This window comes from Bos indicus, chromosome 11, assembly GCF_029378745.1.
Source record: "Bos indicus isolate NIAB-ARS_2022 breed Sahiwal x Tharparkar chromosome 11, NIAB-ARS_B.indTharparkar_mat_pri_1.0, whole genome shotgun sequence".
NCBI classification, from domain to species: domain Eukaryota; kingdom Metazoa; phylum Chordata; class Mammalia; order Artiodactyla; family Bovidae; genus Bos; species Bos indicus.
The window spans coordinates 104,042,701-104,055,288 of NC_091770.1; the positions used below are offsets into that span (position 1 = coordinate 104,042,701).

Consider the following 12,588-nt stretch of genomic DNA (forward strand, 5'->3'; position numbering starts at 1 on the left):
TCCATCTTTTCTTTACACACGCACACACATCATTTTCATCCACAAAATTGGGATTATGCTGTACGTTGGTTAACTGCCTTTAAAAAATTTTTTTCCACGTAACCATTTTTTTAATTAATTATCTTCGGCTGCACTGGGTCTTCATGGCTACTCTCGGGCTTTCTCTAGTTTCTACGAGTGGGGGCTCTGCTCTGGGAGTGGCGTGTGGGCTTCTCGCTTTGGCGGCTTCTTGCTGCGGAGCGCCCACTCCGGGGGTCCTGGGCTTCAGTAGCTGTGGTGCACGGGCTTAGTTGCTCCGAGGCGCGGGGGATCTTCCTGGACCAGGGGCTGAACCTTTGCCCCATGTACCAGCAGGCGGATTTCTAGTCGCTGGACCACCAGGGCAGCCAAGTTAACCTTTTTATATAAGAATATATCCCAAACGTTTCTCTCAAATGTTCTTTTACAACATATATTGATTTTTTTTTTTTTTTTGGTATGCACGTATTTTACTCAATCCATTCCCCAGTGTTAGACTTAGGTTATTTTCAGACTTTTCCTCGTATGACTGTTACACGCTCTTTGGGCAACTCTGTGCTCCTCTGTCAGAGAAGGCAATGGCACCCCACTCCAGTACTCTTGCCTGGAGAATCCCATGGACGGAGGAGCCTGGTGGGCTGCAGTCCATGGGGGTCGCTAAGACTTGGACACAACGAAGCGACTTCACTCTCACTTTTCACTGTCACGCATTGGAGAAGGCAGTGGCAACCCACCCCAGTGTTCTTGCCTGGAGAGTCCCAGGGACGGGGAAGCCTGGTGGGCGCCGTCTGTGGGGCCACACAGGGTCAGACATGACTGAGCGACTTCACTCTCACTTTTCACTGTCACGCACTGGAGAAGGCAATGGCAGCCCACTCCAGTGTTCTTGCCTGGAGAGTCCCAGGGACGGGGGAGCCTGGCGGGCTGCTGTCTGTGGGGCCGCACAGAGTTGGACATGACTGAAGGGGAGCCTGGGGGCCGCCGTGCGCGGGGTCGCTGAGTCAGACACGACTGAGCGACGCAGCAGCAGCAGCGCGCTCCTCTGTGTTGTCTACCAAGAGTGGGGGGCGTCTTGCTTTTTTGATTTTTAGTCTTTTCATTATGAAAGCAAATACCTGCTTCCTATGAAAATTCAAATAGTACCGGAGACTCCTAAAGTGGAAAGTGAGTGCCTAACTTCCTCACCCACCAGCCCCCAGCTCCCACATGCTGCCTGTTAGCCTCCTGCCAGAGTGGAGGAGTTCCCATCCCCGCCCCCCCCCAGGACAAGGCTGGGCTCCTACCCACAGCCGCCACTTTTACCCCAGTTCTCTGCATCTCTGCCTGACTTCTCCCCCAGCCCAGCCATCACAATTCCTCCATCTATCTTTTTTGTAAAAAATATTTATTTATTCATTTATTCAGTTGCATGGGCTCTTAGGTGCCCCCCACCCCCCACCATGTGTAACCTCAGTTCCCCTGTGCTGGGGACCAACCCTCCACTGCATTGGAAAATGAATAATTCTCAACCACTGGACTGCCAGGGCAGTCCCTCCTCCATCTATCTTGTTGGGAGAAACAAACAGGAATTGAAAACCGTTGCCTTCCATTGGGAGCAGAAACCCTGGCCAGAGGCCCACCTTTCCACTTCTCCAGAATGCAGTGTTTTTCCTGTGTTCACCCCACCGATGCACCCCAGGTCAAGAAGGCAAACAGCACCAGGGCCTCAACGGCCCTCCCTGGAGCGCCGTCCTCCCAGATTTCAAACCCCGTGAAGAGTGTGGCCGGCACGTTTCTAAAGCCTTTAGATGTGTATCGGCTAAAAGAGGCCAGAGCCACCTGGGCGACGAGAGCGCTGGGCCGAGGGAGTCGAGGGTGGGTGGGTTACTCAGGGTCAACGCCGCCCTCAGAGCCGCCTCCTCCGCAGCTTCGGCCTGGAGCACGATGGCGTGCCGGGCAGCGGCTGCGGGCCCAGCGGCCACGTGATGGCCTCGGACGGCGCGGCGCCCGCCCTCGCCCTCGGGGGCCCGGCGTGGTCCCCCTGCAGCCGCCGGCAGCTGCTGAGTCTGCTCAGGTAGCCGCGCCCCCGCCCCGCCCCTCCCTACGCCCGCATCTGGCTCAGCGCGCCCCGCTCCTCCGCCCCGGCCCCGCCCTCCAGCGGCCCTCCGCTCGTGTCCGCTCCCGTCGCGGCCCCAGTCCACCTCTCCTTGGGCTCGCGGCCCGTCTCGGGGGGCACCCCTCCATCTCGGCCTTGCTCGCCCTCACCTCCGGTGCCCACCCGTCCATCCCGCCCCCTCCCGGGGTCCCCCACCCGGGGTCCACCCCCGGCCTGAACCGCGGCCTTGTCGCAGCGCAGGACGGGCGCGCTGCTTGTGGGACCCTCCGGGGCCGCTGTCCGGGCCCGCGGGGCAGCCTCCCGAGGTGCAGCCCGGCCTCTACTACGGCGCAGACGAGCAGTGCCGCGTCGCCTTCGGCCCCGCGGCGGTCGCCTGCACCTTCCGCGGGGAGCACCTGGTGAGTCCGGCCGTGGGGGACGCGCCCCGCCACCCGCCCCTCCGCACCAGGGCCTCCCTCTGCCCGCTCATGCCCCCACCGCCCTTCTCCGCCCTCCTGCCCACTGGCCCAGACCCTCAGATGCCTCTGGAAATTCTCAATTTCTGAACAAGGGCCCTCAGGTTTTCCTTCTGAGGAAGCCCCACAAATTATGTAGAGCTGCCTCTGATAGAGCCCCTGAGCCCATGGACCTTGATCCTGCACAGGTGGTTACCAACAGCTTCCAACCCTATGGGAGCTGGAGGGCTTCCTGGAGGAAGTGACCTCCAAGCCCAAAGTGCAGTGGGAGGGGAGCTGGCGGGGGGCAGGTACCCTAAAGACAGACTTCCTCCCTGGGCTGCAGAGGACTTGCAGGCACTTTTGCCTCTGTGAGCCCCTTCCTGCTTACAAAATACTTGGAATTACAGCTTAGTGTTTTCATAAAATATGTGATATTACAGGTGTTGTTATAAACACAAGTATATTAATGCTATATATTAGGACCTTCTATTTGATCTAAAAGACCATCTTTTTTTTCTTCCAATTTTAAAACAAATGAAGACACTTTTGTGGGCCCTGGCCACTGTTCCTGTTCCCGATAAAGGGGTCAGCCAGGCCCCACTCTCCACGCTCCACTGTCCGGGGTGCTGGCTGTGTCACTGTCCTGTGGTCTGGGAGGGACAGGTGCAGCTGGGCACTGACCCCACGGGCCCTGGGGGCCCCTCAGCTGGCCATCTGTCCCCCCTCTTAGGACATGTGCCAGGCTCTCTCCTGCCACACAGACCCCCTGGACCCAAGCAGCTGTAGCCGCCTGCTTATTCCTCTCCTGGATGGGACAGAGTGTGGCGTGGGGAAGGTCAGTGGGGAGTCAGCAGGGCATGTGCGTGCATGTGTGTGTGTGTGTGGACACACACATGCGTACTCACACGTGCTCACCCAGACCTGCACCCTGCAGCCCTCCTCCTGGGGTGGGAGACAGCAGGACCTCAGTAAAAGGGGGCAGAGGGCCCTGGCGCTGTCCTGAGTGTGCTGGTCAGGAGTGGTAGGCAGCCCAGTGCTTGCCCCACCCCCTCTGCAGGTGGCTTTATTCCAGGCTTACGGGACCCTTGCGACTCTGCTGGAGCAGGCGAGGGTCCAGGGTCCCCCTCTTGACCTCCTCACTGCCCCCAGAGAGCACAGTATACTTGGGGATGCCTGCTCCCAGGCCCGGTGTGGTGGCCTGTGGACAGGGGTGTGTTGTCAGCGGCCTCACAGAGGGGCAGGGCTTCTCGTGACCGCTCGGCAGTGGGCCTCCGTGTGCCCTGCCCTGGTCACCTGTCCTGCGGCTCCCCTGCGTGTCCCCTCTGCCTTGTGTGGCCAGAACCCTCCTGCAGTCCCTGCACTTCGGGCAGGTGTCGGCTGTCCTGTCTAGCATTGGTGGAGGTTGCAAGCGTGTGTGTGTGTGTGTGTGTGTGTATGGGGGTTACCTTGTGCGTGCGGGCATGCCCTGGGTATGGGTGCCTGTGGGTGTGGGGGGCCCTGGGTGTAGGGCACCTGTGGGTGTAGGATGCTCTGGGTGTGGGGTACGTGTGAGTGTGGGTGCCTGTGGCTGTGGGGGGCCCTGGGTGCAGAACACGGTCCCATCCGTCTCTTGCAGTGGTGCTCCAAGGGTCACTGCCGCTCGCTGGCGGAGCTGGCCCCCGTGGGGGTGGTGCACGGGCACTGGTCTGGCTGGGGGCCCGCCAGTCCTTGCTCCCGCTCCTGCGGAGGCGGCGTGATTACCAGGAGACGGCGGTGCAACAACCCCAGGTACTGCGTGGAGGTGGCCGCTCCGTGCTCCCTGGCTCAGGGCCCTGGGTCCCCTCTCACCCCGTCGTCTTGTGGGCATTTTCAGACCTGCCTTTGGGGGGCGCACGTGCGTAGGTTCGGACCTGCAGGCCGAGATGTGCAACACCCAGGTATGCCTGCTTCCCTGGGCAGGGGAGGGGCTGTGGTCAGAGGTGGCATTGGCCTGGAGGAGCCCAAGGGTCAGGACGGCTGTGATCTGTGGTTCGCACGGGGCACTTTCAAGAGCAAAAGTGGTTTTATTGATACCTTCCCCTTATAGCTCAGTTGGTAAAGAATCTGCCTGCAATGCAGGAGAGCCCGGTTCGATTCCTGGGTTGGGAAGATCTGCTGGAGAAGGGATAGGCTACCCTCTCCAGCATTCTTGGGCTTCCCTTGTGGCTCAGCTGGTAAAGAATCTGCCTGCAATGCGGCAGACCTGGGTTTGATCCCTGGGTTGGGAAGATCCCATGGAGGAGGGCATGGCAACCCACTCCAGTACTCTGGCCTGGAGAATTCCATGGACCGTATAGTCCATGGGGTCGCAAAGAGTCGGACACGACTGAGCGACTTTCACTTTCTGGACCACAGCACACAGCCCAGGCCTGTCCGACCACTGAAAGCAGCCCCCGCCCCCAGAGTGTCCCCCTCCTTACCCGGATGGCACTGCCCTGCACTGAGAACACCTCTCCTTCCCACAGCCAAGCCGGATACGGGGAGAGCATGGGTGATTTGTTTTAGTTATGAGTTCAGGTGACTTTGACACCCATAAAGTCAACCATGTGAAATTCTGCGGTTCAGTGTTATCTCGCACCTTCACAGCACCGTGCGACCACCACCTTTTTCTGGTTCCAAGCGGTTCCCGTCACCCCAGAGCAAACCCCAGCTCATTAAACAGCCACTCCCCTGCCGCCTCCCCCTGGTCCCTGCCAGTCACCAATCCACTTTCTAGCTCTGGGGGTTTACCTGCGCTGGACATCTCATCTAAGGGGAATCATACCGCGCGTGGCTTTCTGCATCTGGCGTCTTCCACTCGGTGTGTGGTATTTTCATGTGTAGCATGCCTTAGAACTCCACTCCTTCTCGTGGCTGAATAATGCTCCACGGGATGGAATATTATCCAGTAATCTTCCACGGGACCGCATTTTGCTCGCGCCTTCATCCGTCGTCCATTTGTCGATACATTTGGGCTGTTTCTGTCTTCGGTTGTTGCGAATAGCACTGCTACGAGTGTGTGTGTACGTGGCCTTATTTGAGCACCAGTTTTTCACTCTTTGGGGTGTACACCTAAAAGCCAAATTGCTGGATCACACAGTAGTTCTACATTTAACTCCTTGAGAACCTCCAAGCCATTTCCCACGGCAGCTGAACCGTTTGGCCTTCCCACCAGGAATGTGCGAGGGTTCTGAGGTCTCCACATCCCCTCCAGCACTTACTTGTGTTTCCCACGAGGCCATCATAGAGGGTGTGGAGAGACTCCCCTGGCCTTGACTTAAGATCTGCACGTGGTGAGACCTTCCCTGCCCGCCTTTCCCAGGCGGACTCAGCAGGCCCACTCCGATTGTTTTCCTCAGACTCCAGTGCAGAGCAGGCCAGGACGCAGCCCGCCTCAGCACCAGCTTCTCGTGCAAAGGCCCTTTGCTCTCGACTCCTGTGACTTTTCCAATACTGATACCTGCACAGACATAGTTCAGTTCAGTTCAGTTGCTCAGTCGTGTCCGACTCTTGCGACCCCTTGGACTGTAGCACGCCAGGCCTCCCTGTCCATCACCAACTCCCAGAGTTCACTCAGACTCATCTCCATTGAGTCAGTGATGCCATCCAACCATCTCATCCTCTGTCTCCCCTCCTCCTTCAATCTTTCCCAGCATCAGGGTCTTTTCCAATGAGTCAGCTCTTCGCATCAGGTGGCCAAAGTATTGGAGTTTCACTTCAACATCAGTCCTTCCAATGAACACCCAGGACTGATCTCCTTTAGGATGGACTGGTTGGATCTCCTTGCAGTCCAAGGGACTCTCAAGAGTCTTCTCCAACACCACAGTTCAAAAGCATCAATTCTTTAGTGCTCACCTTTCTTTATAGTCCAACTCTCACATCCATACATGACCGCTGGAAAAACCACAGCTCTGGCTAGACGTAGCACAGATGTAGTGGATCCACATAAACGGGGCCTTCCTTCTGCTGAGCTCTCTGCCTGGCTTTCTTTCCTCTTTGTTGCCTGGGGCAGGCCCTGCCCTGTGTCCTCTCAGACTCTTGTAGAATCCTCCTGTCAGCAGAGGAAGGTTCTCGACACCGCACTCTCCAGGGCAGGGAACTGAGGTGCAGCCAGGAGCCAGGCTCAAACCCGAGTTTTCATCTTCCCGCTGCAGGGGCCCTTGCTGTCTCCCGGGGGCGAGGGTTCCCTCCCCGAGCCCCCTGCCCTGGCCCCTCCTGTGCCCGTCCTCCACCTCCTCCATCCAGGCCTGCGAGAAGACCCAGCTGGAGTTCATGTCTGAGCAGTGTGCGCAGACGGACAGCGAGCCCCTGCGCCTCTCCCCAGGGGGCAGCACCGCCTTCTACCGCTGGGGGACCGCAGAGCAGTACAGCGAAGGTGGGCCCAGGTTGGGGGGCCAGGCCCAAGACCCTGGGCGGGGAGCGTCACTAGGGGAGGCCCGGCATCACTCTGATGCTGTTGCGAGCAGGCTCAGGCTCTGTGTCTCACCAAGCATCCCACCTGCCCCGGCTCAGCCCCTTGCCGGCAGGTCAGCCCTGACCTCTCCTCCCTGAGTCTCCATCTCCCGTCTGTCAAACGGAGATAGGAGGCGTAGCGTGATGCTGGAAAAGCACTCGGCTCACAAGTCGGCCCACTCATCACATGGTGATGTGATTACTGCCTCGGGAGGCGGGGCAGGTGGGAAGTAAAACCCGCGCCGACCCCAAATGCAAAGAGCCCAGTGAGATGGCGCTTGGGGGTCAGTGAGAGCCCACTTGGATCCAGCTTCGCAGAGTCTCTGTCCCCGGCTCCCTGCACCCTCCCTCCGGGCTCCTTGTCTTTTGCTTCTCCCCAGGGAACGCCCTGTGCAGACACGTGTGCCGGGCCGTCGGCGAGAGTTTCATGGTGCGGCGTGGGGACCGTTTCCTGGACGGCACGCGCTGTGTGCCGGGCGACCCTCAGGAGGACGGGGCCCTGAGGCTGTGCGTGTCAGGCAGCTGCAGGGTAGGCGTGTGTGCGCGGTGGAGTGCCCTTCTACCCTCTGTGGCCCCGAGGGTTCTCCCCAGAGAAGCCAGGCCATGAAGGGGCCTTCGAGGGGGTCAAGTCTGGGGGTGCAGCTCCCACGAAGCTGCAGCAGAGTCTGTGCTGGGTGATGCTGGGGAACAGGTCGAGCTTGGAGTCAAGAGCCTTGCCGTGACCTGGGGCAAGTCATGTAAGCTCACCTCCTACACCAGAAACGGCAGAAACAGCCAGTTTGGTTGTGCGAACCTCAAAGGCCAGCCCTGTCCGAAGACACCGCCGGGGCCTCACCTGCCACTCTCCTTTGCACAGACGTTTGGCTGTGATGGCAGGATGGACTCCGGGCAGGTGCGGGACGTGTGCCAGGTGTGCGGCGGGGACAACAGCACGTGCCAGCCACAGAGCGGCTCCTTCACGGCCGGAAGGGCCAGAGGTAGGGCCTCCCTGGGGCGAAGGGCCCGGCTCCCCCCAGCCTCCAGGAGAGCGCGCCAGCCCAGAGCCCGGGTGCCCGCTGCCTAGGTGGTGGGGCTGCGTGCTGTCTTGGTCCTCGGCCCTCCCAGTGGGTCTCAGCCTCCCCAGGAGGCTCAGGTCGGTGATGAGGTGGCCCATCACTCACGGTTGCTCTCAGCACCTGTGACGCAGAAGAACACAGACGTGGGATGGCTGAGGTGGGCTGTTCTCGCCTCTCCTGCTGGAGGCATCTGAGCATGAGGGATGCTATGCTTGGAAAATCCTTGACTTTGATCTATTTATGTAAGAAGTCAGGTCTCTTGCAAAGTCGGTCGAGGAGCTAAGTCCCACCTCCCTCTGGCGCCAACACGTCCTCCCTCTGACTGTGACCTCAGCGACCTGAGACCACCTCTGCCGTGACCTGGGGCAAGTCATGTAAGCTCCTCTGCTTCCTCCTAGAGTACGTCACGTTCCTGACCGTCACCCCCAACCTCACCAGCATCTACATCATCAACCGCAGGCCTCTCTTCACACACCTGGGTGAGCTGGCCAGACCGAGAAGTCTGAGGGCACAGCCCCGAGGTGTCCTCCCTTCCGATGCCACCTGCAAGTCTGAGGGTCCCTCAAATGCCCTCAGTTGGGGGATTCACCAGGTGGACCCCCAGAACTCTGAGAGCTGTTAAACTCACGGTTACGGCTTATTACAAGGGGGCAGCCAAAGGAAGAGATGCTTAGGGTGGTGTCAGGGAGGGCTCTGTGTCCAGCCTCGAGAGCAACCACACATGCAGTGTGCTGCCAACCCTGGGAGCTCTCCTGAGCTCAGTGCCCGGGTGTCATGGGGACTTCCTTATGTCGATGAGGTTGAGGGACTGATTGATCGCTACCCGGACCATTCCGATCTCAGTCTCCAGCTTGGCTGAGGCTTGGTGACTCAAAGCCCCCACCCTAAATCACATATTTGACCTTTCACCCTAAACAAAGACGGATCAGGTCAGGCACAGGGCGCTGGTCAGACCCGTCTCTGGGGAAGGCCGACCTCTCTACACCGTGGGTGCCCTTTGAATCTGGGTTGGGGTGCTCACCCTGAGGTCTTTGTGCCTGCCCTTGGTGAGGGAGCAGGTCCACAGTGCTCCCCGGGCTCCGGGAAGAGGCACAGAGTAACGGTGTGGGGAAGCCTCCGTCGGTCAGACACCCTGTGCGTGGGGCGCCAGGAAGGTCTGCTCCCGGGAGAGCGGGGGGCCCTGGGGCGGGCGTGGCAGGTGAAGCCCTGGACGGTGCATCCTGCCGGCACATTTGTCCCCTCTCCCTAACAGGGCCGTCTGTGGGAGGGGGAGGTTCTGGCTCCCAGGGTGGGGGGCCCTGCAGTGCTGACGGCCCCTCGCCCACAGCGGTGAGGGTGCGTGGCCGCTACGTCGTGGCCGGAAACGGGAGCGCGTCTGCCAGCACCAGCTACCCCTCCCTCCTGGAGGACAACCGCGTGGAGTACAGGGTCACCCTGAGCGAGGACCGGCTGCCCCGCCGGGAGGAGATCCGCATCCGGGGCCCCACCCGGGACGACATGGAGATCCAGGTGACCACAGGGCTTCTGCCGGGGTCGGCCTGTCCATCAGCTCAGACCCACACCTGCTCCTTCAGCAGCCACTGCAGGGCTGGGGTCCCACTCAGAGCCCACCGGAGCCCCTGGAGTCCTGAGAGCGGCTCAGAGGGAGAGCCCTGCAGAGGGACCGGGGGCTTCCAGGAAGGGGCCTTGCGGCTGAGGCTGCGGGCAAGCAGGGCGGGGAGAGTCTTGGGGGACCAGGGCCTGCAGTGGAGAGGCGCTCAGGGGCGGGGAGCAAGGGGGCCCTCCGGTGAGGAGGCTGCTGGAGGCCTGGGCAGACCTTGAGGGGCCTTGCTGGCCGCGTGAGGGGTTTGAGCTCCCTCCTGGGGGCCTGGGGAGCTGCTGGGGGTCCCTGTGCAGGTGCAGTGGGGGTTGGGCTGTGTCAGACCCACCGACGGAGGCCGTGGGCCTCTAGACAGCTGGGGGGGCCGGGCCGACGCCCGGGTTAGAGGCCCCCGTGGGGTCTGTCGTCCCAACAGGCGGAGCAGAATCAGCCTAAGAAAGGGGAGCAGGGTGACACAGGGTGACACAGGGGAGCATGGTGACACAGGGGCCAAGAGCCCGGTTAGGGGCTCAGCCCAGGGTTCAGCCCTGGCTCCACAGAAACTTGGGGCGGACGCTTAACCTTTCCAAGCCTCGGTTTCCCCCATCTGCGAAACGAAACTAAGCACGCCGAGATAAAGTGATTGTGAAGATTCGTCTATTTTTTCCCCAAAATCCTGCACAGTAGGGGCTTGGCCGAACGTCGGCACCCCCCACGCGCACGTGGATAGCAGTCCTACCTCCTGGGGTCACAGGCAGGCCGGGGAGTGGACGCGAGCGTGCGCCAGGCATTGTTGGCCGCAGGCCCCGCCCGGGGCAGCTCGGCGTGGGTGTGGGTCTTGCTGTCTCTCTGGGGTGGACGGAGCCCAGGCTGTGTCTGTGCGGGTCCTTCCCGCTGGGACCTGGCCTGCGAGCGGCCCCTGTGTGCTTTGCTGAGGAAGGTGCTTATGGGGCTGGACAGAAAGCAGTGGAGGGTGAAGTAGCCCCGGAGAGCCTCTGGGGGTGGGCCGAGTGTCGACGGCCCCTGACTTGGTCTAGCAGCCCACCCCCTGCTCCCACAGCTGGGGAGACAGCGGGGCTCCCCCCAGAAGGCCAGGCCAGAGCGAGCCCCTGGGGAGCGGTTAACCCCTTCCCTGCCTCCCCATGTGGCCTGCCTAGCTCAGCCCCCTCCCCACCCCAGGAGCCTACTTCCAAACGCTGGCTGTCGAGCAGTTCTCTTGGCATCCTTTGCAGCGCGGATAGAAACACAGATTCCCAGGCTGCATTCAGGGCCTCTGACCTAGGACCTGCTGGTGACAGTGGGGGTGGTGTGTGTGCCGAGAACACGCGTGTTAGCAGAGGGCTGTGACGGGTGGGGGCAGGTGCTGGGACCAGGAGCCTCCTCCTGGCCTCTGCCCACCAGGCTGGCCCCTCCCGGGACCTAGGGACCTTTCTGCAGTACAGACAAGCCCAGCCTCCCTGGGACCCTCTTCCTTAACCCGCTGTGTCCTCAGGGCCGAGCCCAGGCTGCCAGGCCCCCTCCAGAGCCCCAGATGCGGCCCGTCCCTGCCCTTCCCACGGCCTCACTCATGCTGCAGAAGCCAGAGCTGTGGGCTTCTCACCCCGGGCTGGGCCTGGAAGGCCCCTTCCGCGGCCTCCTCCAGCTGTCCACCCTGCTCAGCCTCCTCGGGGCCCTTCTCGGTGCTCCCTGGCCCCCTGTGCACACCCGTCGCTGTGCCTGGCTGCAGCCCACCCTCCCCCAGCCACCATGAGCTCCCGGAGCCGGGGGCAGTGTCCTGGCTGCTACGTGTGGCTTGGGCTCCGCATCAGCGGTGGTTTGCTGAGTGAAAGAACGTAAGCGGGAGGAGGGCAGGGCGGGAGGCTTCCTGAAGGAGGCGGCCGTGACAGCCCCCCTCTCCCGGCAGGTTTACAGGCGCTACGGCGAGGAGTACGGCAGCCCCGCCCGCCCCGACATCACCTTCACCTACTTCCAGCCGGAGCAGCGGCGGGCCTGGGCGTGGGCCCCGGTGCGGGGGCCCTGCTCCGTGAGCTGCGGGGCAGGTGGGGCCCAGGGCGGGGCTCGCCTGGAAGCCTGGCATGCCGCCTGCCCTGTGGAGGTGGCCCAGCCCCTTGTTCCCCTCCAGGGCTGCGCCAGGTGACCTACAGCTGTCGGGACCAGTCCAGGAGTGAGTGGGTGGAGGCTGCCCGCTGTGCAGGGAGCCGGCCCCCCGCGGCGTGGTCAGAGACCTGCACCCCTGGGCCCTGCCCCCCGCAGTGAGTGCTGGCCGTGGCCCGCCTGGGGGTGGGGTGGCTCAGGGGCCCTCGCAGCACAGCTGGCAGGGTCTGGGCGAGTCCTTGATCGGCCCTGGCAGTGTCCCCAGGTGGCAGGTGAAGACACCGAGACTCGGGCAGACCCGAGTGGCTGGTCAGCTTGGTGTGACCTGCTGCCCCCGTCTATGGGTAGCTCGCTCCCTCTCTGAGCTCAGGCGCCCACTGCTCGGGGAGAGGACCGCCCTGCCTGCGAGAGTTGTGGTATTGGCTTGGGGAGGGACCACAGCCCGGTGGGAGCACGATGCTAGGAGCAAGGTGGTCCGTGTTGAGTGGGGGGAGGGGGCAGCCAGCTGCTGGCGCTTTCAAACAGATGTCCTTAGGCTCAGGTGTGGCTCAGGGACACCTGGAGAGCGTCTAGGTCCCTGAAGGGACCCTGAGCCCTGCCCTGGCCAGGGAAGTGATCTGACGGGTCAGACGGATCTGTTCTGATGCCCTGTTCCTCTCCTCAGCTGGGAGGCTGGAGACTTCGGCCCCTGCAGCGCCTCGTGTGGGGGTGGCCTGCGGGAGCGAGAGGTGCGCTGCGTGGAGGCCCGGGGCGGCCTGCTGAGGACCGTTCCCCGCTCCCGGTGCAGAGCGCTGGCCCCGCAGCCGGCGGCCATGGACACCTGCAATTCCCAGCCCTGCCCCCAGAGGTGAGCACGGGGTG

The 12,588-nt window shown here is 61.9% G+C and overlaps 1 protein-coding gene across 3 annotated transcripts in view; it reads left to right on the forward strand.

The window, feature by feature from the left end:
- The window catches only part of ADAMTS13 (ADAM metallopeptidase with thrombospondin type 1 motif 13), a 33,682-nt gene that overhangs the window by 9,390 nt on the left and 11,704 nt on the right, over nt 1-12,588 (forward strand). For all 3 annotated transcript variants that reach the window (XM_070799631.1, XM_070799630.1, XM_070799629.1), the window contains 13 exons: nt 1,925-2,071; nt 2,349-2,511; nt 3,281-3,385; nt 4,166-4,317; nt 4,403-4,466; nt 6,793-6,922; nt 7,380-7,528; nt 7,856-7,976; nt 8,453-8,533; nt 9,382-9,563; nt 11,537-11,672; nt 11,756-11,885; nt 12,392-12,574. In XM_070799631.1, the coding sequence (XP_070655732.1) occupies nt 1,925-2,071; nt 2,349-2,511; nt 3,281-3,385; nt 4,166-4,317; nt 4,403-4,466; nt 6,793-6,922; nt 7,380-7,528; nt 7,856-7,976; nt 8,453-8,533; nt 9,382-9,563; nt 11,537-11,672; nt 11,756-11,885; nt 12,392-12,574 (1,743 nt within the window). The remainder of the gene's footprint in view (nt 1-1,924; nt 2,072-2,348; nt 2,512-3,280; nt 3,386-4,165; nt 4,318-4,402; nt 4,467-6,792; nt 6,923-7,379; nt 7,529-7,855; nt 7,977-8,452; nt 8,534-9,381; nt 9,564-11,536; nt 11,673-11,755; nt 11,886-12,391; nt 12,575-12,588) is intronic.